The sequence below is a fragment of the Polypterus senegalus genome, chromosome 1, assembly GCF_016835505.1.
Source record: "Polypterus senegalus isolate Bchr_013 chromosome 1, ASM1683550v1, whole genome shotgun sequence".
In the NCBI taxonomy this organism is placed as follows: Eukaryota; Metazoa; Chordata; class Cladistia; order Polypteriformes; family Polypteridae; genus Polypterus; species Polypterus senegalus.
Window position 1 is genome coordinate 83,170,322 of NC_053154.1, and position 27,785 is coordinate 83,198,106.

General features: G+C 38.4%; 1 protein-coding gene across 1 annotated transcript in view; it reads right to left on the reverse strand.

The window, feature by feature from the left end:
• The window catches only part of paqr6 (progestin and adipoQ receptor family member VI), a 96,197-nt gene that overhangs the window by 54,698 nt on the left and 13,714 nt on the right, over positions 1-27,785 (reverse strand). The window contains exon 2 of the mRNA XM_039752410.1: positions 11,571-11,789. Within this exon, the coding sequence (XP_039608344.1) occupies positions 11,571-11,624 (54 nt within the window). The 5' untranslated portion in view covers positions 11,625-11,789. The remainder of the gene's footprint in view (positions 1-11,570; positions 11,790-27,785) is intronic.

Here is a 27,785-nt window from a genome sequence, read left to right on the forward strand (position 1 = left end):
TTTGTTTTTTTGATTGATTTCATGATCAAAATAATTCTTATTTGGGACTGAGAAAATCGATGGAAAGTTTTGGGTTTATATCTTCTTAACTGCTATGGCGCATAGATTTTTTGATGGCATCTTTTAAATGTTTTATGAAACAGAGGAATGTAATACAAGCTTCTCTATCCTGCCCAATTCACCACAAAAAGAAACCTTTTATATTTAAAAACACTGAAAGAATCCAAGTACTTTCTAAATTTAATATATTCAATATACAGTATGTACTGAAATGCTCAAATACTGGAGAAGAAACAGAAAGGGACATCTAGCTGATTGCAAGTATTGGTAATATTTAGCTTGCAGTCCACTTAGTAACAGGCAGAGGTGAAAACAGTACAGAAAACATTTTACTGATATAGAGGTGGTATTACGACGAAAAAAAAATGTACTTATGCATATGACATGGAAAATTCTCAGATAAAGAAAGCAAAATTACTTATGTAAAAGTGCAATTTAATTACTTAGAAAATATCCTCAACATATTACTGCTGTGTACTGTATAAGAAAGCATAAGAACCACAATACAACAGGTTTATTTATCAAAAGGCATATTAATAACATATATTCATACAGACACACTCTGAAAGAGAAATAGTGTGCTATACAGTTAGGTCCATAAATATCTGCACAGAAACAACTTTTTTCTAATTTTGGTTCTGTACATTACCACAATGAATTTTAAATGAAACAACTCAGATGCAGTTGAAGTGCAGACTTTCATCTTTAATTCAGTGGGTTGAACAAAAAGATTGCATAAAAATGTGAGGCAACTAAAGCATTTTTTTTAACACAACCCCTTCCTTTCAGGGGCTCAAAAGTAATTGGACAATTGACTCAAAGGCTATTTCATGGGCAGATGTGGGCAAGTCCGTCGTTATGTCATTATCAATTAAGCAGATAAAAGGCCTGGAGTTGATTTGCATGTGGAAGATTTTGCTGTGAACAGACAACATGCGGTCAAAAGAGCTCTCCATGCAGGTAAAAGAAGCCATCCTTAAGCTGCAAAAACAGAAAAAACCCATCTGAGAAACTGCTACAATATTACGAGTGGCAAAATCTACAGTTTGGTACATCCTGAGAAAGAAAGCAAGCACTGGTGAACTCAGCAAAGCAAAAAGACCTGGACGTCCACAGAAGACAACAGTGGTGGATGATCACAGAATCATTTCCATGGTGAAGAGAAACCCCTTCAGAACAGCCAACCAAGTGAACAACACTCTCCAGGGCGTAGGCGTATCGATATCCAAGTCTACCATAAAGAGAAGACTACATGAAAGTAAATACAGAGGGTGCACTGCAAGGTGCAAGCCACTCATAAGCTTCAAGAATAGAAAGCCTAGATTGGACTTTGCTAAAGAACATCTAAAAAAGCCAGCACAGTTCTGGAAAAACATTCTTTGGACAGATGAAACAAAGATCAACCTCTACCAGAATGATGGCAAGAAAAAAGTATGGAGAAGGCGTGCAACAGCTCATTATCCAAAGCATACCACATCATCTGTAAAACACGGTGGAGGCAGTGTGATGGCTTGGGCGTGCATGGCTGCCAGTGGCACTGGGACACTAGTGTTTATTACTGAATGTAACACAGGACAGAAGCAGCCGAATGAATTCTGAGATGTTCAGAGACATACTGTATGCTCAAATCCAGCTAAATGCAGTCAAATTGATTGGGCGGCGTTTCATGATACAGATGGACAATAACCCAAAACATACAGTCAAAGCAACCCAGGAGTTTATTAAAGCAAAGAAGTGGAAAATTCTTGAATGGCCAAGTCAGTCACCTGATCTTAACCCAACTGAGCATGCATTTCACTTGTTGAAGACTAAACTTCAGACAGAAAGGCCCACAAACAAACAGCAACCGAAAGCCGCTGCAGTAAAGGCCTGGCAGAGCATTAAAAAGGAGGAAACCCAGCATCTGGTGATGTCCATGAGTTCAAGACTTCAGGCTGTCATTGCCAGCAAAGGGTTTTCAACCAAGTATTAGAAATGAACATTTTATTTCCAGTTACTTAATTTGTTCAATTACTTCTGAGCACCTGAAATGAAGGGATTGTGTTAAAAAATGCTTTAGTTGCCTCACATTTTTATGCAATCATTTTGTTCAACCCACTGAATTAAAGATGAAAGTCTGCACTTCAACTGCATCTGAGTTGTTTCATTTAAAATTCATTGTGGTAATGTACAGAACCAAAATTAGAAAAATGTTGTCTCTGTCCAAATATTTATGGACCTAACTGTATATGGCAGTTAAATGCAGTTAAACTTCAAACAAATTCCTTCATGATTTCAAACTGTCATTATTATTGTACACTTCTAGCAAATGCAAGGTAAGCAAGTAATCGAAATTATCTCTAAATATTAAAACAGCAACATCTTCAGTGACGAAGGAAAGGAAAGGCTAACAAGTTTGCAAATACAGTGTAGCAGCAGAGAAGATAAATGAAAACAATACTGACATTTAAACTGTAAAAGGCTTTGGAATCATTTTGACCTTCAGCAAATACACAGTAAAATTCATGCGGCTGTGTTAACACTTTCTTAAATACATGAAACTGTTCATAGAAAAAATAAAAACATTCAGGTGGTGCACGAACGAAGCCAGAGGTAATGTCATCATTGATTAGAAATACTTATATTTTGTTAATTCATACTTAGATTAGGTGCTTATACAGCACTGTGCCACATCATGTGTCAATATAATGTTGCTTGTTGACGGTGCTTTTATTTATTTATTTTTGCTAAGAGTACACAAAGCCTTCCTTGTAACAAATTCTTATCGACTGCATGAGGATGACACACAGGGACTATACACTTAATATCACAATTGTCAGTGATGAGCTTTTTGATGTATACAAGGAAACAAATGCATTGCTGAAAAGGTGAAGCCAAAAATTCTACAAGCACCCATATTCCTATACTGTTTATTGGTAAATAGTCTAAACTCACCAATGTAAATTAATAAAATGTGCATACATTTAGGAAACAATGTATGTGCTATACTGTATATATTATGTACTGAAGGGGAACATCTTTTTATAAATGATGTAGCCTGTTATACTTGCTTATCCATTTTGACAATTGAGCACTGCTTTGGTGTTCAATACCATCAATTGCGACTTTTATCATTTATGTGAGGGTGTGTTTATTTTTTTTTTAACACCCTAATAATTAAAACAAATCTCCAGTATCTCCCTATTGGTGATAACCTGCTATTTTTTTTATTAGATCTTTACAATTATAATACAATACAATTTATTTTTGGCATAGCCCAAAATCACACAAGAAGTGCCACAATGGGCTTTAACAGGTTCTGCATTTTCACAGACTCCCAGCCTTGTCTCTCTAAGAAGACAAGGAAAAACTCTCCCCCCCCCCAAAAAAAAAATTGTAGGGAAAAAAAAAAAATGAAGAAACCTTGGGAAAGGCAGTTCAAAGAGAGACCACTTTCCTAGGTAGGTTGGGTGTGCAATGGGTGTCAGAAAAAAGAGGGTAAATACAATACAATAAAAATAACAGAACATAAGTAATAGTAAGTAAGATCTTTAAATTGTAAGGTCACTGTAAACTTTCACCACGCAACTCTAATTTTCTAGTCCTTAATTGTTAAGTTATATCAGTTAAAAAGGAAACTAAAGACTTAATTCACTTCAGCATAATACCGGCATGAACATTCTGAAAATCACTCAAAGCATGCAAGGAAGAACTAAAATACTGCATCTTACATGACAAGTTAATACAAGCCAACAGGAAAGAATGGCTGTTCAAAGAGTATTTAATTTACTTAATTTAAACTTCAAAATCCTATTGCGAGATGCAAAAGATTACTGTTATCCCTTTCTCCCATCCTGTGCAAATCAACTGAGGTCTCCTTTGTTGTGTAGCAGATACAAAAGTGGTACAAATAGCCCGCAACAAGCTTCTGAATGCACAATGGTATGTGGAAGAAACTGACAGAAAACATGATGAGCTGGTGGGGAACCAACCCATAAGCATTTACAAGGACCAGCCATGCTATGTGGAGATCCAACTTGCCCTGGGCTGTCTAGATTTGTTCAGAAAATCAAGGCTGTGTGGAACCTGGGAGGCCGCCTTCTGTCAACTGGTGTTAATATAGTTGTTTGCCAGGAGATAGTCATACGTTTTCCCTACCACCGAGAAGATGATCTTTCCTTCAACATTTAGTAAAGTGATTCCTCTAAATTGATGGATGTTGTGGGAATCTTTCTCATTTGGGATAAAGGTGGTGACTGCTCAGCTCCAAGCTGATGGGATAGACTGTTTTCTTCAGGAAACCACCGTCAGCCTCCACAAAAGCTTCAAGGGCACAGGGCAGTTCTAATACACCTTATAAGGTATGCCATTTGGTCTGGGTTCAGATGCAGCTCTCGCACGTTCTACCACCTGTTTTACTTCAGACCATTTGGAAGAAGTATCTAACTACAAGGTAGGCTCTGGTGGATGAGGTACACACCTTGGTAATCCAAGGGGATTCTTCTACTGTCTATCCATGAATTGATCCTTAGCATACTCCTCCAACTCCTACCCACTGATTAAGTCAGTATTTGTGTTGCAATTACTTAGTACGTTTTCTTTATTTTATCACTTAAGCTGGCACTTAAGTCTTCAATCTACCTCAAAAGTGATTTAAGATATGAAGAGGTAGGGGAAGTGACGGCGAAGGTGATAGGGATGAGAACTACTGGCCGCTGTCAAGAGCTGATTCTACAATAAAATAAAAAAAAAAGAGGAATGACCTCAGAGGTCAATCATTACTCCAAAAGCGGACAGTTGACATCACGTAATATATGTGTACCAAATTTCAGGTTAATAGGTCAAACGGTTTGCAAGCTACAGGTGATTTAAAATCCTGGACAGACAAACAAACAGCAATGGTCGAATATCATATATAAAGATGTGATTGAATACAATTGACAAAGAAATAAAAATATTAAGATCCAGTAAAATAGCACATGGTACAAGATTAATATTATCATCAAATGCTAAAACTAAATCTGCAGTATGGAAATGCTAAGTTGTATGACCATTAACCTGCTTCACAAAGTTAACAGCTTTGATAATATTTTAATGGTCCAGTAAGTGTTACTGTCATAGATGATCCATTGTTTCTCAACCACTGCATCCAAAAGTGCGTAATGGGCTGCAATCATTGGCGGAAAATGTGTGTTGCAGTGTGTCATCTAAGCAATTGGCAACATTGTATAATATTTACTCCTATTTATTTCTGCAGACTTTTTAGGACAAGGACTGTAATCCTGCTCACATTTTCATACCAAGGGGGTCAGCTCTTACATTACTGCTTGTTTTATTGCCTACTCTGCTTATGGGTCGTCAATACATTCAAATAGTTAAATCTGGGTCATGAGGTAGTAAAAGCTGAGAAACAACGGTCTATATTTGTATTAAAATCACCAAAATTTAAGATACTACATTTTTTATTACCAAAAGGAAACTCAGAAATTAAATTATCACCAGATTTTGAAGGATACTAAGCTACCTCAAAAAATAATGGGATATTTAAAACAGACTGCAGGAAAGTAACTTGGAATGGCTTAAAATCCCCAACAATGATAGTCTGATGTATAATATAATGTCTATGCCAGGGGTGTCAAACGAACAGCCCGCTAGGGGGTTCAATCCGGCCCGCTGGATGTATTTTGAAAGTAAAAAAATTCATAAAAGACACAAACTCAAAATTTGTAATAAAATGCAATTCCTAAAACGTCCGCTTGGGTGTTAATCAGAGGAGAGGGGTGCACTATGTTAGTCAAAGGGGAGGGCTGCACTGTTTTAATTAGAGTAAAAGAAGCAGCAACTCTGCCACTCAGTCTGAACAGCAGATGGTAGCAATGTGCCCTCAGCTAATTATGGTGTAGGCTACCTTATTTTCTACTCACCCTGACACCCTCATTAGCCAAAAAGGAGAAAAGTGGATACAGAGTGTAGGGTTTTCCAAGAGAAATGGACCGCTTCCTATTTATTCACAGAGATAAATGGGAAACCTGTGTGCTTGGTGTGTAATCAACAAGTGTCAGTGCTCAAGGAATATAATATTCGGCGGCACTATGAAACTCATCATGGTGGAAAATACGACATCTTGCAAGGACAGCTGTGGAGAGAGAAGAAAAATGATTTGCTGTTGGGTCTGAGAAAACAGTAGTCAATTTTCACCCGGAGCCGAGAGGTCAGTGAAGCAGCAGTAAAAGCCACCTATGTAATTGCTAATGAAATAGCATTAGCATCAAAGCCGTATTCCGATGGTGAGTTTGTTAAAAGATGCATGATGAAGGCTGCAGAACTCGTGTGTCCTGAGAAGCGACAAGCATTTGCCAACATTAGTCTGACGAGAAATATTATAGCAGAGAGGATATCAGAACTATCGGCTGATTTAGACAGGCAGTTGAAACACAAGGTCAAGTCATTTCTTGCATTTTCTGATGCATATGATGAGAGCACTTGCATTACAGACGTTGCTCAACTGGCCATATTTATTCGTGGAGTTGATGAGACATTGACCGTCACTGAGGAGTTCCTTGAATTGGTGCCTATGAGTGACACCACAACAGCTGAGGAAATTCTCGCCTCTGTGGTTGGCGCGCTGAACAGAGTTGGGGTGGACTGGTCCTGTGCCATCAGCCTGGCTACAGATGGCGCGCCATCAATGATCGGAAGAAAAGCAGGTGTTGTGACAAAAGTCAGAGAGAAAGTACAAGCCGCTAATGGAGAAGATGGTTTCTGGACATTTCACTGTATTTTGCACCAGGAGGCATTGTGTTGCAAGTCGTTAAAAATGGATCACGTCATGGAGGTGGTTGTCTGAACGAGCCAGAGGCCTGAATCATCGTCAGTTTGACTGCCTTCTCAGTGACAATCACGTTACTAATACCCTGCCATACCACACTGAAGTAAGATGGTTAAGCAGAGGTGCCATGCTGAGGCGTTTCTTTGATCTACATGAGGAAATCGAACAATTCATGTAGAAAAAAGGAAATCCAGTGATGGAATTACAATGTCAGGAATGGCTGCAGGACCTTGAATTTCTGGTGGATATTACAGAGCACTTGAATATTCTGACTAAAATGTTGCAAGGCCGCAAAACATTTGTCACACAGTTTTATGACAGCATACGTGCATTCAAGTTGAAGCCGACTTTGTGGGAGACACAGCTGTCAAGTGGTGACCCTGCACATTTCCCTTGCCTAAGAGAGGTATGTGCAACAGGCATTAATGCTGACATGAAACAGTATAAAGACAAGATTGCAGGATTGCTGTGTGAGTTTGAGAAACGGTTTCAGATCTTTGGTGAATTTGAAGTTTTTCGCTCACCCTTCACAGTCAAAGTTTCTGATGTGCCTGTCGACATCCAACTAGAGATAACTGATTTGCAATGTGATACAGATTTGAAGGACAAGTTTGCCTCAGTTGGCTTGGACACATTTTATCAATATCTCTTGCCAGGGTACCCCAAATTAACAACCCTGGCTGCAAAAATTGTGTGCATGTTTGGGATTGCTGTGTGAGTTTGAGAAACGGTTTCAGATCTTTGGTGAATTTGAAGTTTTTCGCTCACCCTTCACAGTCAAAGTTTCTGATGTGCCTGTCGACATCCAACTAGAGATAACTGATTTGCAATGTGATACAGATTTGAAGGACAAGTTTGCCTCAGTTGGCTTGGACACATTTTATCAATATCTCTTGCCAGGGTACCCCAAATTAACAACCCTGGCTGCAAAAATTGTGTGCATGTTTGGGACAACCGACCTTTGTGAACAAGTTTTCTCAGTAATGAACATCAATAAAACAAAATTGCGCTCAAGGCTCACACACAAGCACTTAGGTGACATTCTGAGATTGGCTGCTAGTCAGGGCATGACACCTGATACTGATGCACTTGTGCAGACCAAAAGATACCAAATTTCAGGAGCAAAAACAAAGTAGTCTAGACGTGACTAACTCCTTTAAAATGTTACTTCAGACACTGATTGCACTTAAAGAATACAGTTCTGTGAAAATGAATTCTTGCTGTAGAAATAGTTAAAAAATGTTCAATTTAATGTAAGTCAACAGCTTCACTACAAAAGAGTTTGGTTTGGTGGAATCCTATTGTTCATGCAATGCCATAAATTGTGAAGTGCAATACTATATTTTTCAGTTCCAAATACCTTTGACTTAAAGTTTTGTTTGTATTTGTGCAAACACTCTTCTTAAGAAATCTGAGGTTGTTCATATGGTTTGATATGCTGATATGTTTTGTAAAAGGATATTTCATTAAATTAAGATTTTGTAATGTACTTGGTACTTCTTTGCACGAAAACAAAGGGAAAAAACATGGACTTATTATTATTTATAGGTAATTATGTTATGATTGTACTGCTCCGGCCCACTTGACATCTAATTAGGCTGTATGTGGCCCCTGAACCAAAATGAGTTTGACACCCCTGGTCTATGCACTATTCTATCCCGTCATCCCACTGTGATCCTTGAATTATTTAAACAAAATAGGACAAATTTTAACGAGTGCACTAAATTCATCAGAAAAAAAAGGAATGTAAGCAAAGACTTAGCGAAGTAACAAAGAGCAGCTTTAAAAAAAAAAAAAAAGCAAAGAAGATAGAGCTGCGCATCGAAAAGATACCAAAAAGCGATGGAGAGAAAAAAATGCACAAAAAAAAAAGCAATAAAGAAAAATAATAATCTATGTGCAAATTCGGAAAATAAGGAAAGTAATAATCAGTCCGGACCAAGTAAATTTGAAAAACGAGTAGGTCCAAATGGGGTCAGAAATAAAAGACAATTATTAAAAGAGAAAGTTGAACTTCATAAATGACTAAGCAAAGAAAAAAGAGGAGTCCAGGTCAGAAATAAAAGACAAAGAGAAAAAGACAAAGTAAAACTACAAAAATTAATAAGCGAAGAAGAGCAAGCAAATGGGGTCAGAAATAAAAGACAAAGAGTAAAAGACAAAGTACAACTTCATAAACGACTAAGCAAAGAAGAAAGAGCTGCGCAGCGAAAAGAGACACAAAAGCGTTGGAGACAAAAGAATGCTAAAAAGAAGGAAAAAAAGAACAATAAGAATCTATGTGCAAATTCAGAAAATAAGTAAAGTAATAATCAGCCGGAACAAGTGGAATAGAAAGGTCCAATCTTGGTCAGAAATAAAAGACAAAGTAGAACTTCATAAAGAAACTTCTGAAATGCCAATTAACAAATCCCAAGGACAACCATTCAAAAAAGTCAGTTTATTTATAAGAGAAAAAGAAACAATATTCACTCACGGCCAGTTATATGTTGCATTATCACAATGTAAGACCAAACAAGGAATCAAAATTCAATGCAATCTTTAAGTTAATTCCAAATATTGTTTTAACTGAAGTTTTAAAGTAAAAGTGAACATAATGCATATGTAACAATTACCAAAAAAAAAATAATCTATTTAAAATGTATTTCGGGTTAATCAAAACTGGAGGATGGCGAGCGAAGCTGGGATGTCAAAATCAAGTTACTGCCAACTTCACTTTTAAAAAGTCATAATTTACTTAATGTTTTGCTAATGTTACCAAATAATTATACAAGCTTGGTCGCCCCAAATACAGTAAATACCAGTTGTCAACAAAGGCAGTGTGGTACAGGTGTTCTACCAAAATTTGAAAGCAAATAGCTGGCTAAATACTTTGGTTCCACTTCTCAAAAACAGCAAAGGATTGAAATGATGAACAGAAAGATCTCGTAAGTGACAGATACAGGTATCATGGAATCCAAAATGTAGATCTGTGGAAAGAAGTTTTTTATATCTTCAAAAGCAGTTTGTATTTCATTTATAGTAAATGTGTCTGCAGTAGGTTTCGCAGTAGCCTGTTGTAACACAAAGTGGTCCATTTTATAAGCAAGAATTATCCATACAGTAGAGCAGGCCAAGGTGGCAGGAGTTTAAGTGGTACAAAGTACAATATTAGATGGAACTGTTCTGTTAAAGATATGTTTTACTGATACAGTTAGTGTTGTACATGTAAAATTATTAGTAATATGATGAGCACTTAAGCAATACCTGAAAGCAAGATGTTACTCTTAAGTGCATTCTTAAATACATTTTACACTATCGCTTAAGTATGTATTATTTTAAATATTGAATGTTGCTGATACTGAGATTTTCAGAGACTTGCATACTGATAATTGCATCCTTTTAACAACTTTCCCTGAATTACAACCATTCATTAAAATACAGCAGCTACTACGTGTAAGTCAGAGATTGAGCATACAGAAACCCAACTTACTTTCCTAATAATGCCCAACTATCTGCAGCACAAATTTTATCCTCTAGTTTAAACACAGCTATAAAATAATGGAATCTTAATACAATCTGAAAAAACATTAGAAAAAATCTTTTCATTTACTTTTACAATAATGAATTGTAATTGACTTCAAATATATTCTACCTCAATTGTGATTGATCACACCATGCTGTTAGCATGCCATTATTTTTTGTTATATTAGAAGACGCCTAACTTGATTATCCCAATAAAATGTGAAAATGTCATACCATGTCATTTTAGGAAAAATGAAATACATCTTATCAAGAACAAATCATTTGGTATGCATTTTGCCTATGTTATACATAGCGTGCTAAACTTTTGCTAGACTGCTGGTTCTTTTAGCATTTGTGAACAAGTCCCTCATGTCAATTCACTCATGTTAGATAGGGATAGAAGAACTTTAACTGTTAGATACAGTTTTTTCAATTGTAACATTGCTTTTACATGTAACAGATGTATTGTATGGAAATTTTACAGCACTAAAGATAAACAATTGAAAGAAAGACGGGTATACCCAATACATTTTTGATGAATAATTGTAAAGCTTTAAGTTGTAAGGAACTATTGCATTAAACAGGTGTCACATCTTGAAAAATGTTAATGTGAGAAATCTACAGTATCATCAAAAACCTAAGAGTTTATAAATTATCCTGCATGTAGCTACCTTGAGTATGGGAAAGGTACTACATAAATAAAATGTATTGCTATTATACTATTCTGATTATTTGACTATGTTAATTGCATAATTCTAGATACTACATTAATAAGTATAAAGAGAAAGGTGTATACAGTACTTTAACTTTCTATTATATTAGCTTATTTATTTACTACCTTTATAATATTAATAGAAACCTGTTAATGTAAATATTTGATATTAACAGAGTTAATTATTCACTATTTAAGTATTTCATGTATATTGTACTGAGCAAAAATGTATGTGTCAAATAAAATTTTATTTGGACAGCACCTAACCTTTTTTTCAAACCAGGTCACAGGTAAAAATGAAACTTAGTTCACAAAAAGCAAAAGTCAATAAAACAGAAATGTGTTTCAACTGAATTACCAGAAAGTTTAAAATGTTTAAAATAATGCAGCCAACAAACACTATTATATTACACAATACTTGTGGTGCCAAATAATACACAATTACAATCAAGGAAAAATAACTTTTTTGCAACCTGAAATACTTACATGGGGTACTTGATGAAAGTCAAATACTTGGGGAAGTTTGATTGTGAGCATCATGTATCTTTTTCTTTACTTCCTAATAGAACTAAAGATAGCAGTTACTACCGTTCACTATACTTCCATCCAACACAAAATAATTCCTAGAAATCTGCTGTCACCGATGTCCTCCAGCTCCCATTGTGGCACTTTACTCAACCTGGTTTCAGAGCACAGTTTCTATACCTGTAAGATAAAAAATGAAAAAAAAATTAACTGTAGAAAGTTAACCACAATTATTGAAAACGATCAGATGTTACATCTTCAGACTTAATATTTGACATCTTCTCAATACTATGTTGATTTATTCAGTGTTGCACTCTTGACAGAATATAAAAATAGCATTAATTTGAAATAAACAGTTTTTACAGTAATTAAGAAGAACCAAATAAAAACAACAAAATCTGTCTACACAAATAAGAAGCAGCCTTTAAAATAAAAACTATTTTTAAAATAGGGAATCAAGACTAAAATGTATTGTGGCCACCAGGGCGCCCACCACTCCCCAAACACAACACAGACAGATGCCAGGCACACGTTCAAGCAGAACACACATTTACTTAATTGATAGGAAAACACATCCCAAATCGTTTCCCCCAGCACAGTCCCAGCACACCATACAAAGCACAAGAGTACAACGCTTTCTTCTTTTCTCTGTCTTCCTCTTCAGTCTCCACTCCTCCTTTAGCAAGCACATCCTCTTCCTCCTGACTCTGGCTCTCCAAATGAAGGTAGGCAGCTCTGTTTATTCAGCAGCTGGGAGTACTCCAGGTGGCTTGTTAGCAAGGCCTGGGTTCACTCCTAGGTGTGGTGAGAGCCCAACAAAGTAGGGCTCTGCAGCTCCCCTAGTGGCTCCCACAGAATCCAACAGGGCTGTGCCAGACTCCACATTCCATGGAACCCTGTGGGTATCTGAGGTGGCACAGCAACCCAAGGGGGCTGCCATCTAGCACCTCAGGGAAGGCACTGCCCTGTGTACATCTGCTCCCCCGGTCCTTCTATTAAAATGGCTCCTGGCTGGGAAAGGTCCCCAGCCATCCGTCACAGTATTTAAATAAAACAAATATAACATACTCTAACACTCTTAATTAAATTTATGCGTGTGCTGGAGCCTGTCACAGCAGTGCTGGGCACAAGGCAAGAAACAATACCGGACAGGGAGTAACTCCAGCACACAAAATTCTATAGGGAAGATTACAGTGGGCAATGAAACAAACCTAAATATCTTGGGAGTTCAGGAGGAAAACTGGAGTACTTGCAGAAAAACCCACTAACACACAAGTAGTATGTTCAAACTGCACACAGATAACAAATAAGCAAGGGATTTGAACCTAGGACAATGGATCCAATAAGCAGCAGCGCTAACCATTACCATACTGCTCCATATTGCATAACATACTAACAATTTTTATTATCCTGTTATGCTAAAAGTTCTTCCATCACATAGTAGAAAATGAGAATATGTAAGTGCCATATTTCAGCCAAGAAGGAAAATAAAGGAACATCAACCAAAACTGCACGGTGGTGTGTTCAAACACACTCTTTTATAGTGTTTTAGTATAAGCTTTAAATTTTAAAGTTTTCATTCTTAGATTTTTTTTTGCAATACAAAATAATTTACTTAGACTTATAAAAGACTAGCAAGCCTAATATTCAATGACAGCTTTATGAGAAATGTGAAAGCTGATCCCAAAAATCTGCCTTTAAAATTATGTTACATTGCATTAAAAAGTTGCAAACTGTTTTCTTCATTTAAGACCCCCTTCTTTCTATTCATATTTCAACATAAAGTTGAAGTTTCTCAAAGCTATTGAATTCATGTTGCATTGCCCTTTTGTCAGTCAGTCAGTCATTATCCAACCTGCTATATACTAACACAGAGTCATGGGGGTCTGCTGGAGCCAATCCCAGCCAGCACAAGTGCAATGCAGGAACAAATCCCCGGGCAGGGCGCCAGCCCACCACAGGGCACACACACACACAACTCCACACACCAAGCACACACTAGGGACAATTTAGGATTGCCAATGCACCTAACCTGCATGTCTTTGGACTGTGGGAGGAAACTGGAGCACCGGGAGGAAACTCACGCAGACAGAGAACAAGCAAACTCCACACAGATAGGACCCGGGAAGCGAATCCAGGTCTCCATACTGCGAGGCAACAGCATTACCACTGCGCAACCTTGCCCTTTTGTATTTCATTTAAATTTTATGTGTTTGCAAAGGTATGATTCTTCATCAGGCCATAGTTTCAGCCACCACAGCTCTACAACTTAGGCAGTTTATCTGTTTATACAGATTCTTCCCTCTGCCACTGCTGTTACACTTAAGTGTATTCATTTATCAAAAAAATGGGAATACAATGCTACTTCGTTAACAAAGGCATTTAACAACCTTGACAATGGAAAGAAAAAGAAAATCAATCACATTGATTAACTAATGACTGTTGCTCATTACTCCTTCCTCAACTGCATCACTTCAATAATATAGAAAAACAAACATAAGCATAAACTGCTCATTACAGAACTCACAACTATACAGTACTTTTATATTTGGCACTGTCCAAAATATTGAATTTATTTCCTTCTTACATTGCAGACATGTTTATATGTTTTTCATGCTTCAGTATATCCTAAAACTTTCTTGAGAACTATCAGATGCAGCATTACTATACACACATTACACAACTCTTAACTATCACTCTTCAAAAAAAAAAAAAAAAAAATTGACCACACTCAAGAACCAAAAACTCTCTACCTATTTTCACAGTCTTTGAATTGTTCCTGCACTGTATATCATACTTTCTTTCCTAATGTTCTTTTTCTTTCTTCTATTTTATGAACTTTCTGTTCTTCAGTAAAGACCACTAGACTGGCAGATAAAACACTGAATAAATAACTTTTTAATTCTATGTGTTGCTCTTGTGAAAAAAAACATAAAAAAAACAATGTAAACCTATTTTTAGTCTATGGCTTAGAACTACAGTTGGCTAAAAAAAAAAAATAGTTTTGGTACAGGTTTGAAAATGGTTATGCACCGGGTATGCTATAATGATTTAAATAAAATTGAAGCTTTGCTCATTCAGTTGTAAGGTTAATTGATGACCTAAATTCATTTCTTCAAAAAAAACAAAAAAAAAGTTTTCCCCTACCTTGCTCTGGCTCATTTAAAAAATAGTGGCCATCACAATTTTTAAGATTTAGAAGCCTTTGCGAGATGTTTCCTGAAACTAGTAAAAACATTTGAATGACTTAAAACATACTTTATTACACTTTCTGTATATTTTGATTCTCCTTTACTATTCCTGATGTACTTGACCTCCTCCTTGACTGTCCTTCTACTACTAAGATACAAAAAGAATCTCTTTAGGTCATCTTTCAGCTGTTTTTTCTTTGCAGCTTCTTTTACAACTCTTTATTAACCCACTGCAGAGTTGTTGTTTTTATAATTCCATACTAATTCCAAATTTAAGTATATAATATAATACAATATAATATAATATACAACTCCAATTCCAATGAAGTTGGGATGTTGTGTAAAACGTAAATAAAAACAGAATACAATGATTTGCAAATCCTTTTCAACCTACAGTATATTCAATTGAATACACCACAAAGACAAGATATTGAATGTTCAAACTGATAAACTTTATTGTTGTTTTGCAAATCTTCACTCGTTTTGAATTTGATGCCTGCAACACGTTCCAAAAAAGCTGGGACAGGGGCATGTTTACCACTGTGTTATATCACCTTTCATTTTAACAACACTCAATAAGTGTTTGGGAACTGAGGACACTAACTGTTAAATCTGTGTAGGTGGAATTCTTTCCCATTCTTGCTTGATGTACAACTTCAGTTTCTGAACAGTCTGGGGTCTCCGCTGTCGTATTTTGCGCTTCATAATGTGCCACACATTTTCCATGGGAGACAGGTCTGGACTGCAGGCAGGCCAGTCTAGTACCCGCACTCTTTTACTACGAAGCCACGCTGTTCTAACACATGCAGAATGTGGCTTTGCATTGTCCTGCTGAAATAAGCAGGGACGTCCCTGAAAAAGACGTCGCTTGGATGGCAGCATATGTTGCTCCAAAACTTGTAAGTACCTTTCAGCATTAATGGTGCCTTCACAGATGTGCAAGTTACCCATGCCATGGGCACTAACACACCCCCATACCATCACAGATGCTGGCTTTTGAGCTTTACACTGATAACAATCCGGATGGTCCTTTTCCTCTGTGGCCCGGAGGACACAATGTCCTTGATTTCCAAAAACAATTTGAAATGTGGACTCGTCAGACTACAGCACACTTTTCCACTTTGCGTCAGTCCATCTCAAAAAGCCGGCGGCGTTTCTGGGTGTTGTGGATATATGGCTTTCGCTCTGCATGGTAGAGTTTTAACTTGCACTTGTAGATGTAGCGACGAACTGTGTTAACTGACAATGGTTTTCTGAAGTATTCCTGAGCCCACGTGGTAATATCCTTTACAGAATGATGTCAGTTTTTAATGCTGTATCACCTGAGGGATCGAAGGTCATGGGCATTCAGTGCTGGTATTCGGCTTTGCCGCTTACGTGCAGAGATTTCTCCAGATTCTCTGAATCTTTTGATGATACTATGGACAGTAGATGATGAAATCCCTAGATTCCTTGCAATTGTACGTTGAGAAACGTTGTTCTTAAACTGCTGGACTATTTGCCCACACAGTTGTTCACAAAGTGGTGAACCTCACCCCATCCTTGCTTGTGAACGACTGAGCCTTTTGGGGATGCTCCTTTTATACCCAATCATGACAAACACCTGTTTCCAATTAACCTGTTCACCTGTGGAATGTTCAAAACAGGGGTTTTTTGAACATTCCTCAACTTTTCCAGTCTTTTGCTGCCCCTGTCCCAACTTTTTTGGAACGTGTTGCAGGTATCAAATTCAAAATGAGTAAAGGTTTGCAAAACAACAATAAAGTTTATCAGTTTGAACATTAGATATGTCTTCGTAGTGTATTCAATTGAATATAGGTTAAAAAGGATTTGCAAATCATTGTATTCTATTTTTATTTACGTTTTACACAGTGTCTCAACTTCACTGGAATTGGGGTTGTAATTATATATATATATATATAAATATATATATATATATATATATATATATATATATATATATAAAAAATTTTATTTTTTGGTCTCATAACCCTAGTTGCTCAATCACCTTTACATCCTCAAGTCTCCCCTGATTATTATAAAATAATAAATCTCAATGGGTAGTTAAAGTCCCCTATGACTATAATATACCCCTGCAAATTTGCCTTTTTAAATATTACTAAAAACACATTTATTTAAATTATTATCAAGCCTCTTTCCCTAATGACAAAGTCAGATATCCTTACTAAGATGGGGCTCATCATCCAAATGAAGAGGAATTGCATTTAAATTCTGTTTGACATAAATAACAACCCCACCTCATTATCAATTCTATCTTTCCTAAAAATTGTGTAACCCACCATCTATATACAGTATATGGTATAACAATATTTAAATTTACACAATTGTTTTTACTTAGCCAAGTTTGTTATTGCTATATCATAACTATGCCCAGCTACATAAAATTCTGTATCATTTTATTTTTGATACTTTTAGCAAGCTACTGTATATTTAATGTGTTACTCATTTTACTTTTGAACTTAAACTTTGGTTTGCATTACTATGCATTTTTATTTTTATACTATTGTTTATTCCTCCATGTACAGTCCTAAACCTGGCCTGTCCTAAACTCTCTGCCCACTATTCCCTAATTTAAACAATCCTCGACTAACCTACTCATAGGCCTACTCCCACACAGTGGTGCCCCTCCGGTACAGATATAACCTGTCATGGTGGAGCAGGTCCCATTTGTTCCTAAAGGAGTCCCAATACCCCATAAACCTATATCCTTTTACCCTACACCAAGATCTGAGCCACACATATAGCCCTCTAATCTCCTCAGTCTTGCCTGGTCTGGTGTGTGACATAGGCAGAACTTTGAAGAAGACTAGCTTGTCAGTTCTGCTCCTCAGCCTGGCACCAAACTCTTTACATTTGGATTGCAGAACAGACAGACTACCTTATATATGTCATTTGCTCCAAAAGAGACAATGACAACTGGATTCACCCATGCTCTGGCCAAGTGCCCATCAACCCTTCCAAGGAGGTCTTCCACCTGTGCACCTGGAAGGTAGCACATTGTAAAATACTCTTTCTCTGGAGCACATGTGCACTTCAATCCCTCTAATGACTGAGTCCCCAGTTACTACTATCTCCCTTTTTCAGGGAACTGGTTTTGACATAGTCCTCATGCCTGCCTACCACCACAGAATCTTCAGAGACACCATTCATCTCCAAAAGGACCTGAAAACTGTTTGACACTTTCAATTCTGGGGTTGATGGCCCCAGAAAGTGTGCACCATTTCCCTTGTGACCGTGACCCACCTCTCTTTAACTGTCTGGCCTGGATTCTCCTCCTGCGCCACCTTAGGCATGCACACCATCTATTTCCGGCGCCGCATCCGAGTGGCAGCCTTTTCAGCAGCTCTGTATACGACTTTATCTTTTTACCTTTTTATCTCTATTTTTCTCTATTTCACTAATCACTTCTACCACTTTCTTTTATGTGGAATTGCTCCCTGGACACTTTTTACACATTTTACTATTTTACTATTTGACATGGATTTTTACACTCCGAGAATCGCCTATTCAAGTAGTCAGCTTAAAGCACTGAGAAGAAATGCTTATGCTGGTGTGGTTCCTTATTTACCTGACGAGGTAAGAAGACAATATCGGGCAGCCGAGCCGGCGCAAAGATAAAAAATAAGATTAAATCGAGACAACTTGAGAGAAGATGGCGTTATAAACCGTCGGTGCCTTCTGTGATCCTGGGAAATGTAAACTCACTACCAAATAAGATCGACGAACTGGCTGTGCTGGTGAAAAATGTCAGAACCTACAGAGAATGCAGCTTGCTGTGTTTTAGTGAAACGTGGCTAACGTCTATCATCCCAGATGCTAACGTGGAGCTACCCGGGTTTACCACAGTTAGAGCGGACAGAGACGCAAGTACCTGTGGAAAGAAGAAAGGAGGAGGACTCGCTCTCTATGTCAATACAAAGTGGTGCAACTCAGGACATGTAAACGTTAAAATCTCCACTTGCTGCAGGGACATCGAACTGTTGGCCGTAAGTCTGCATCCCTATTACTTGCCCAGAGAGTTTGGACACGTGATTGCTGTTATTGTTTACATCCCCTCAAGCTTAACGCGAGATGGCGAGTGACATCATCCATTCCGCAGTTGCTAAGTTACAAACGCAGCACCCTGAGGCACTTGTGCTAATCGCTGGAGACTTTAACCATGTAACGCTGGACAAAACATTACCTGCCTTCTCCCAGTATGTGGATTGTAACACTCGGGGAAACAGGACTATTGACCTACTATATGCAAACGTTAAAGACGCATACAGCGCCACCCCACTGCCTGCGCTTGGGAAAGCAGATCATAACCTGGTTCTGCTTCAGCCTCAATACAAACCAAGAGTGAGGGCGCTACCTACAACCACACGCTCATTCAGGAAGTGGTCCCCTGAGGCAGAGCAGGCTCTGAGAGACTGCTTTGGAACTACAGACTGGGATATATTGCTTGGGTCACATAGTGAGAACATTGAAGAGGCTGTTGAATGCACAACTGATTACATCAACTTCTGTATGGACATTGTAGTTCCAGTAAGAACAGTATGCTGCTATGCTAACAACAAGCCATGGATTACAAGTGACATCAAGGGCCTTTTGAACCAGAAGAAAAGGGCTTTTAAAGGTGGTGATAAGCATGAGCTGAAGTGCGTGCAGAAGGAACTCCGAGTCCAGCTCAGGGCGCGAAAGAGCAGTACAGGAGAAAGCTGGAGCAGAAGTTGCAGAACAACAGCATGAAGGAAGTGTGGGATGGGATGAAGATTATCACTGGCTGCAGCTCAAGCGGGTGCCGCCATCGAGACAGACGTGGAGAGAGCAAACCAAATGAACAACTTCTTTAATAGGTTTGATCACAGTAACCCACTCTCACCTCGAGTACTGCATCCTCCAACCATCCTTCTGCTGATACCAGCATAGGTGAGACATCCCCACCCACAATTACAGCAGCCCAGGTGAGCAGAGAGCTGAAAAGACTTTGTGCCAGCAAAGCAGCGGGTCCAGATGGTGTATCGCCACGATTGCTGAAGGCCTGTGCGTTGGAACTGGGGAGTCCTCTACAGCGCATCTTCAACCTGAGCCTGGAACAGGGAGAGTCCCAAGGCTTTGGAAAACATCTTGTATCACTCCTGTCCCAAAGGTATCACGTCCTAGTGAGCTGAATGACTTCCGCCTGTTGCTCTGACGTCACATCTGATGAAGACCATGGAGCGGCTGCTGCTTCACCACCTGAGGCCACAGGTCCGCCACCCTCGACCCTCTGCAGTTCGCATACCAGGAGAAGGTGGGAGCGGAGGATGCCATCATCTATATGCTTCATCGATCCCTCTCCCACCTGGACAGAGGCAGTGGTGCTGTAAGAATTATGTTTTGGACTTCTCTAGCGCCTTCAACACCATCCAACCTCTGCTCCTTAGGGATAAGCTGACTGAGATGGGAGTAGATTCACACCTGTGGCATGGATTGTGGACTATCTTACAGACAGACCTCAATATGTGCGTCTTGGGAACTGCAGGTCTGACATTGTGTGCAGCAATACAGGGCGCCGAGGGGACTGTACTTTCTCCGGTCCTGTTCAATCTATATACATCAGACTTCCAATATGACTCGAGTCCGGCCACGTGCAAAAGTTCGCTGATGACACTGCTATTGTGGGCTGCATCAGGAGTGGGCAGGAGGAGGAGTACAGAAAGTTAATCAAAGACTTTGTTAAATGGTGCGACTCAAACCACTTACACCTTAACACCAGCAAGACCAAGGAGCTGGTGGTGGATTTTAGGAGGCCCAGGCCCCTCATGGACCCTGTGATCATCAGAGGTGACTGTGTGCAGAGGGTGCAGACCTTAAATATCTGGGAGTGCAGCTGGATGACAAATTGGACTGGACTGCCAATACTGATGCTCTATGTAAGAAAGGTCAAAGCAGACTATACTTTCTGAGAAGGTTGGCATCCTTCAACATCTGCAGTAAGATGCTGCAGATGTTCTACCAGACGGTTGTGGCGAGTGCCCTCTTCTACGCGTTGGTGTGCTGGGGTGGCAGCATAAAGATGAAAGACGCCTCACGCCTGGACAAACTTGTTAAGAAGGCAGGCTCCATTGTAGGATTAAAGTTGGACAGTTTAACATCTGTGGCAGAGCGACGGGCACTAAGCAAACTCCTGTCAATCATGAATAATCCACTGCATCCACTTAACAGTGTCATCTCCAGACAGAGGAGTAGCTTCAGTGACAGACTTTTGTCACTGTCCTGCTCCACTGACAGACTGAGGAGATCGTTCCTCCCCCACACTATGCGACTCTTCAATTCCACCCGGGAGTAAATGCTAACATTAATTTTATTTTAATTTTTTCATTTTTATTATTATTTAATTTAATATTGTTTCTTTGTATCAGTATACTGCTGCTGGATTATGTGAATTTCCCCTTGGGATTAATAAAGTATCTATCTATCTATCTATCTCCCTAAAATACATCTGGGCTAGGTCCGCCAATTGTCTACTACAATGCAGGAGAGCCAACTCCTCCTCCAGTTCAGCAACCCTAAGCTCGAGGTACTGGATTAGCTTGCACCTCCTGCAGACGTAGCCCTCATAGACGACTGGCTCCTCCAAGTCATCCTCTAAAAAGTCCAACATCCAACAGGACTTGCATTGTACTTGAATATTCAGAATCCTACTTCGCGGAAATTCATTTATCGCGGCAGAGTCTGGAACGGATTAACCGCGATAAGCGAGGGTTGACTGTAATACATGCTCTGATTGGGTAGCTTCTAAGCCATCCGCCAATAGCGCCCCTTTTATGAAATCAACTGGGCAAACAAACTGAGGAAGCATGTACCATAAATTAAAAGACCCATTGTCCATAGAAATCCGCAAACCAGGGAAAAATCCGTGATATATATTTAGATATGCTTACATTTAAAATCTGCGACAGAGTGAAGCCACGAAAGTTGAAGCGTGATGTAGCGAGGGATTACTGTATTTAGTGTGTAGACTGATGGACAAAAATGGCATATTAAATCCACAGCAAAAAAAGTTTCCAGAAAGTGAAGAGGTCTAAATACTTTCTGAATCCACTGTATTATTAATAATAATATATTTGACTTACTGTAAATGGGAATGTCCAAGTCTTTAATTATTATGGGAAAACCACTGTTCTTAAGTTATAAAAAGCAGAATGTTAAACTACTCTCTTTCCTTGTTTCTTTCATTGCTTTAAATTTTTAAATACATTATCTAATTGTTCTGAAAACCTTGCACTATGTCACAGTCTAAACATATTTTTGGAAGGCATTTTTGGTGGTTTCAGATTTTTTTTTGTGGATTTATTCTGTCTAGAACTAAATCTGATCTTTGCTCTTTATTTATTTAGTTTCTCTTTTATTCTAGTATAAGGCTGAGTTCTTTCTCCTTTTTCAAATTTACCTTTTATCCTAAGTCCTTAGTGTATATTAAAACTGAAGTAACTGGTGCTCTATTAATTTGCACACAACACAAAGCCCTTGGTAAAACTCTCCTTAAAGATGTAGATCATCTGAAAGGGTGACATGACAAAAGTTCAGGGCAGATGATGAGGCTTGTGGTTTGAATGCTGCTTCCATTTAAACTAGGTATTCATGCAGCTCTGTCTTCAAAGAAGCTTCTGTTGTGGCAGTAAGTAACAATGCAATATAGCTTCAGTTTTGGGAAACACATTTTTCATCTTTAAGGAAAGTTTTAAGTTACCGTGCAACATGAATATTTAAATGAGTTTTTTGATTTATGTTGCTTAGGAAGACTGCTAGTTGCTCTGATTTGTTATGCATTTGATGTTATTAATTTAATTACATTTAATTACAAAAATTACATTTTACACATTCAAAATATAATATCAGCTACTCAGGAATCACATTTTGCAATATCTATACTTTTTCTGAGTAGTAAAAATGAAAATTGCAATTATCTTTAATTCAATATTGACTGCTAAGAAAGGTGAATAAGACCTAGCTAATTAGTTCACAATATATACGACTGATGGACTTTTCCCACTTAGTTTAACTGTGCTTCTGTTAGACAGGTTAGTAATTACATTCTAACTTAACTTTCAATGTCTTGTCCTAACCCCGTTTAAATATTTGTGGTTATATTTTCACCAACAATCATACTAATGAGTCCTCTGCAAAACCATTTGCACATTGACTTTTTTTTTTATGATAACTGTAATTATATTTTAAGTCAATATTTGGATTTCATATATATTTATGTGTTTGAACTGAATATGTTAAAAATGTAATAAAAAGACAATTGGATTTTCTGGTATAAATTAAATTTTAATCTGATCTGTAGGGTACCTGCTGCCTTTGTAAAGTGCTATCTTAGTACTTACTGTATTCAACTTAGAATTAGGGATGTAAAGATACCAGAATTCTTGTATTTAATACAAGGCCTGGGTAAAAATATTGATTTTTCATTTAAATGATTTGATATAGATTGTGTAAGTCTCAAGGCTGATATTGTGACTCTCTATCCTGTGCAATTACTACAGTATATGTAGATTTTTTCTTAGCTTTGTTTTTTGGCATTGGATCCAGTAGATGTCGCTAACACATCTGTTAGGACTTTCTGCAGAAAAGGCACTTTACTACTTTGCATATATTTTGGTGTACCCTCTTCAACTGAAATCAGCGCCTTCGATATTTAATTCAGATGTGTGGACTTACTATGGATTCAAACAGTGCATCTGTTCTCATCCTCTTAGATCTGAGTGCTGCATTTGACACCATTGATCATAATATTCTTAGAAATCGCCTTAGTCAATGGGTGGGCCTCTCTGGCAGTGTCTTAAATTGGTTTGAATCCTACCTGGCAGGGAGAAAATTCTTTGTGAGTTGTGGTAATCAAATCTCAAAGACACATGATATCCGATATGGTGTTCCACAAGGCTCTATCCTGGGTCCGCTGTTATTCTCAATCTACATGCTTCCGTTAGGTCAGATTATCTCAGGTTACAACGTGAGCTACCACAGCTATGCTGATGACACACAGCTGTACTTATCTATAGCACCTGATGACTCTGACTCTTTCGATTCACTAACACAATGTCTTACTGGTATTTCTGAATGGATGAATAGTAATTTTCTCAAACTAAATAAAGAGAAAACTGAAATTTTAGTAATTGGCAATAATGGATTCAGCGAGGTTATCAGAAATAAACTTGATGCACTAGGATTAAAAGTTAAGACGGAAGTAAAAAATTTAGGGGTAACCGTTGACTGTAATCTGAATTTTAAATCGCATATTCATCAGACCACTAGGACAGCATTTTTTCACTTAAGAAACATAGCTAAAGTTAGACCTCTTATATCATTGAAAGATGCGGAGAAATTAATTCACACTTTTGTTTTCAGTAGACTAGATTACTGTAACGCACTCCTCTCAGGACTACCCAAAAAAGACATAAATCATTTGCAACGAGTGCAGAATGCAGCTGCTAGAATCCTAACTGGGAAAAGAAAATCCAAACACATTTCTCCAGTTTTGATGTCACTACACTGGTTGCCTGTGTCATTCAGGATTGACTTTAAAATACTGCTTATGGTTTATAAAGCCTTAAATAATCTCGCTCCATCTTATATATCGGAATGCCTGACGTTATATTCCAAATCGTAACCTTAGATCTTCAAATGAGTGTCTCCTTATAATTCCAAAAGCTAAACTTAAAAGAAGTGGTGAGGCGGCCTTCTGCTGTTATGCACCCAAAATCTGGAATAGCCTGCCAATAGGAATTCGCCAGGCAAATACAGTAGAGCACTTTAAAACACTGCTGAAAACACATTACTTTAACATGGCCTTTTTATAACTTCACTTTAACTTAATACTGATACTCTGTATGTTCAATTCTTCATAATAACTATTCACAGTTGCTCCAAAATCCATACTGACCCCTACTCTCTCTTCTGTTTCTTTTTCCGGTTTCTTTGTGGTGGCGGCCTGCACCACCACCACCTACTCAAAGCATCATGATGCACCAACATTGACGGACTGAAAGCCAGAAGTCTACGTGACCATCATCATCAGGTCCTTCCATGGAAACCCTAAATACAAAGAGGACTGTTTGACTTATGTTAGGTAGATTGCCCAGAGGGGACTGGGCGGTCTCTTGGTCTGGAACCCCTACAGATTTTATTTTTTCTCCAGCCTTTGGAGTTTTTTGTTTTTCTGTCCACCCTGGCCATCGGACCTTACTCTTATTCTATGTTAATTAATGTTGACTTATGTTTATCTTTTATTGTGTCTTCTATTTCTCTATTCATTTTGTAAAGCATTTTGAGCTACATTTTTTTTGTATGAATATGTGCTATATAAATAAATGTTGATTGATTGATTGATCAGTAAAGAACAACTAGATAAAAGCAAAGCCATACTGTATGCAAGCTGTGTAACTCAGAAGTATTGTTGTAACACAACAAATTTAAGAAATAAATTATCCTGATGTCACCTATAATGAATATCATTTGACATCCAAACTAACTCTACATTGGAGACGATGTTTGGCTCCGAGTTTCAATTTAATTCACCTTGTGCCCAAAAAATAACAAAATCTATAGCAGTTTTTATCTGTAAAGATAAGAGACCCTACACCATTGTTGAAAATGAGGGCTTTCGACAAATAATACAGGTTTAGGAACTGCAGTATGTTACACCAACCAGAAAGGAAGGCTTTAGGAAGATCTTAAGCAAAGCATCGCTGCATCACTCAGGCCAGCAGAGAACTAGCAGCAGAGTCCAGCTAACTTGTGAGAGATGGACATCCAGGGCAGCAGATTGCTACAAGATAACCATATATCACTACGTTAAAACTTACTGGGCAGATGTGTTGTAGATAAGAGTGCTGCACGCCAGTCATACCAGAAGCAATCTCATTGCCTGTATGCAGTGCAGCTAAGATGGCTGCGTGTTGTTTCAAAAACATTTCCAGCATCTCCAATGTGTTGTTCCATCATATGACTGCATCAATCACAAGTTTGTGTGCTGGCAAGTCCAATAAACATTGCTTCTCTTTAAGTACGAGGCTAGCTGTACTGCTGTGGTGAAAAAAATTTGCAACATACTTCACCAGGCCAAGAAAGCGGGCAATTGTTGGAATTTTCAGAGCAGCCTTCAATACCAAAGTGAGCGTGTGCACAAAGTGGCTGACATGAAGTAGCTCCATAAGCTGTACTCATCAGTGGTGGTGTCAGATGTGATGGCTGTTTCTTTGTCTTATGTTTCATGCATCCAACACCACTGTCAACAAGAACCAGCTCTAGATCCTCACTTTAAAACGCTCCTTTTTTTCTGAGGAGGAACTGTGAGGACACACGTTCGAGACTGATCAACATGACTGCTACACATTAGCAAATGAAGAGGTGTGTAACTTGTAGAATTATAGTAAGACATTATTCTTTCTGCTGTATTTTTAATTTTGACTAATTCAAGATTATTTTAAATGTCGAATACAGGAATAAATTTGGCAAACAGTTCAGCTGAAGGACGTCTACATGGAGATTATTTAACACACGAATAGGTTACAGAATAACATATTTAAAAAGCAATATTTGATTATTTCGTAATATTACTGACAAGATGATACAGATGTTTTATAAAGTGGATGCCACTGCATTGTATTAAAACAAGGACCCCCAAAATGTGTGGACTCTGATGTGGCGATACATATATTAGTTACATTATGGGGAATTTTGATTTAGTGTAGTGCTGCGAGGGCGGCACGGTGGCGCAGTGGTAGTGCTGCTGCCTCGCAGTTAGGAGACCTGGATTCACTTTGTGGGTCCTCCCTGCGTGGAGTTTGCATGTTCTCCCCGTGTCTGCGTGGGTTTCCTACGGGCGCTCCGGTTTCCTCCCGCTGTCCAAAGACATGCCAGTTAGGTGGATTGGTGATTCTAAATTGGCCCTAGTGTGTGCTTGGTGTGTGGGTGTGTTTGTGTGTGTCCTGCGGTGGGTTGGCACCCTGCCCAGGATTGGTTCCTGCCTTGTGCCCTGTGTTGGCTGGGATTGGCTCCTGCAGACCCCCGTGACACTGTGTTTGGATTCAGCGGGTTGGACAATGGATGGATGGATGAAGTGCTGTGAAAAAGTCCTGTAGAAAAAAAAAAAACAAGACGGATATAAATAGGCAAACATCTGTTACATTGAAGTTCAAGGGGCCTAAAAAATATTTCATTGTAATGAAAATTTTGTAGTAATGAGATTCTGTATTTGTCACCACAGTGCATTTTTTAACTTGCGTCCAGGTGTTTGCAATCATTTCAATAGCTTCTTTTATGTTAATTTTCATCTTCTTCTGTCTACAAGTTTTGCTGCCAAAAATTTTTCTCAGCATTTCCTTTGCGATAGTACACTTTCAGGGTGTGAATGATGCCCAAATCCAAAGGCTGAAGCACTGCTGTGCAACTGGGTGGGAGGAACTCAACTTGAATATTATCTAAATGTAGTAGCATGCTGTGGGCAGCACAGTTATCAATCAGAAGCATAATCTTCCTTTTCTACTACTTCATATTGTGAGGTTTCTTAACTCTTTTGAGAAAAACAAAACGGGACGACATGCTGAAGTGCATCCTGAAGCATGATTGCCGTGTTTGTGGGAGATTGTTTGTCCGTTGCTGGGGCAGTGCAACTGCAGGCTAACAGCGCTGCAGTGGAGCGCTGCGGAAGCAAATCCACTCTACTATACACTGACACAGCAGTCAGGCAGGGTTGTGGCTAGGATAGTGGCCAAGTAATACTGTTCCCTGCATTTATAATGTTCCTTGCATCACACATCGAGATTTTGTAGTTGCTTTGGTGGCGAGCCTGCTATTACCTCAATGTATAAACAGTCTTCCACAGACGCGATGATCACACTTTGGGGTGCTCTTCGGCATGTCATCCTGTTTGGGGGAAACCCCACAACAGTGACTTTGCTTTTTTCTTGAATGAGCATTGATGAACCACATT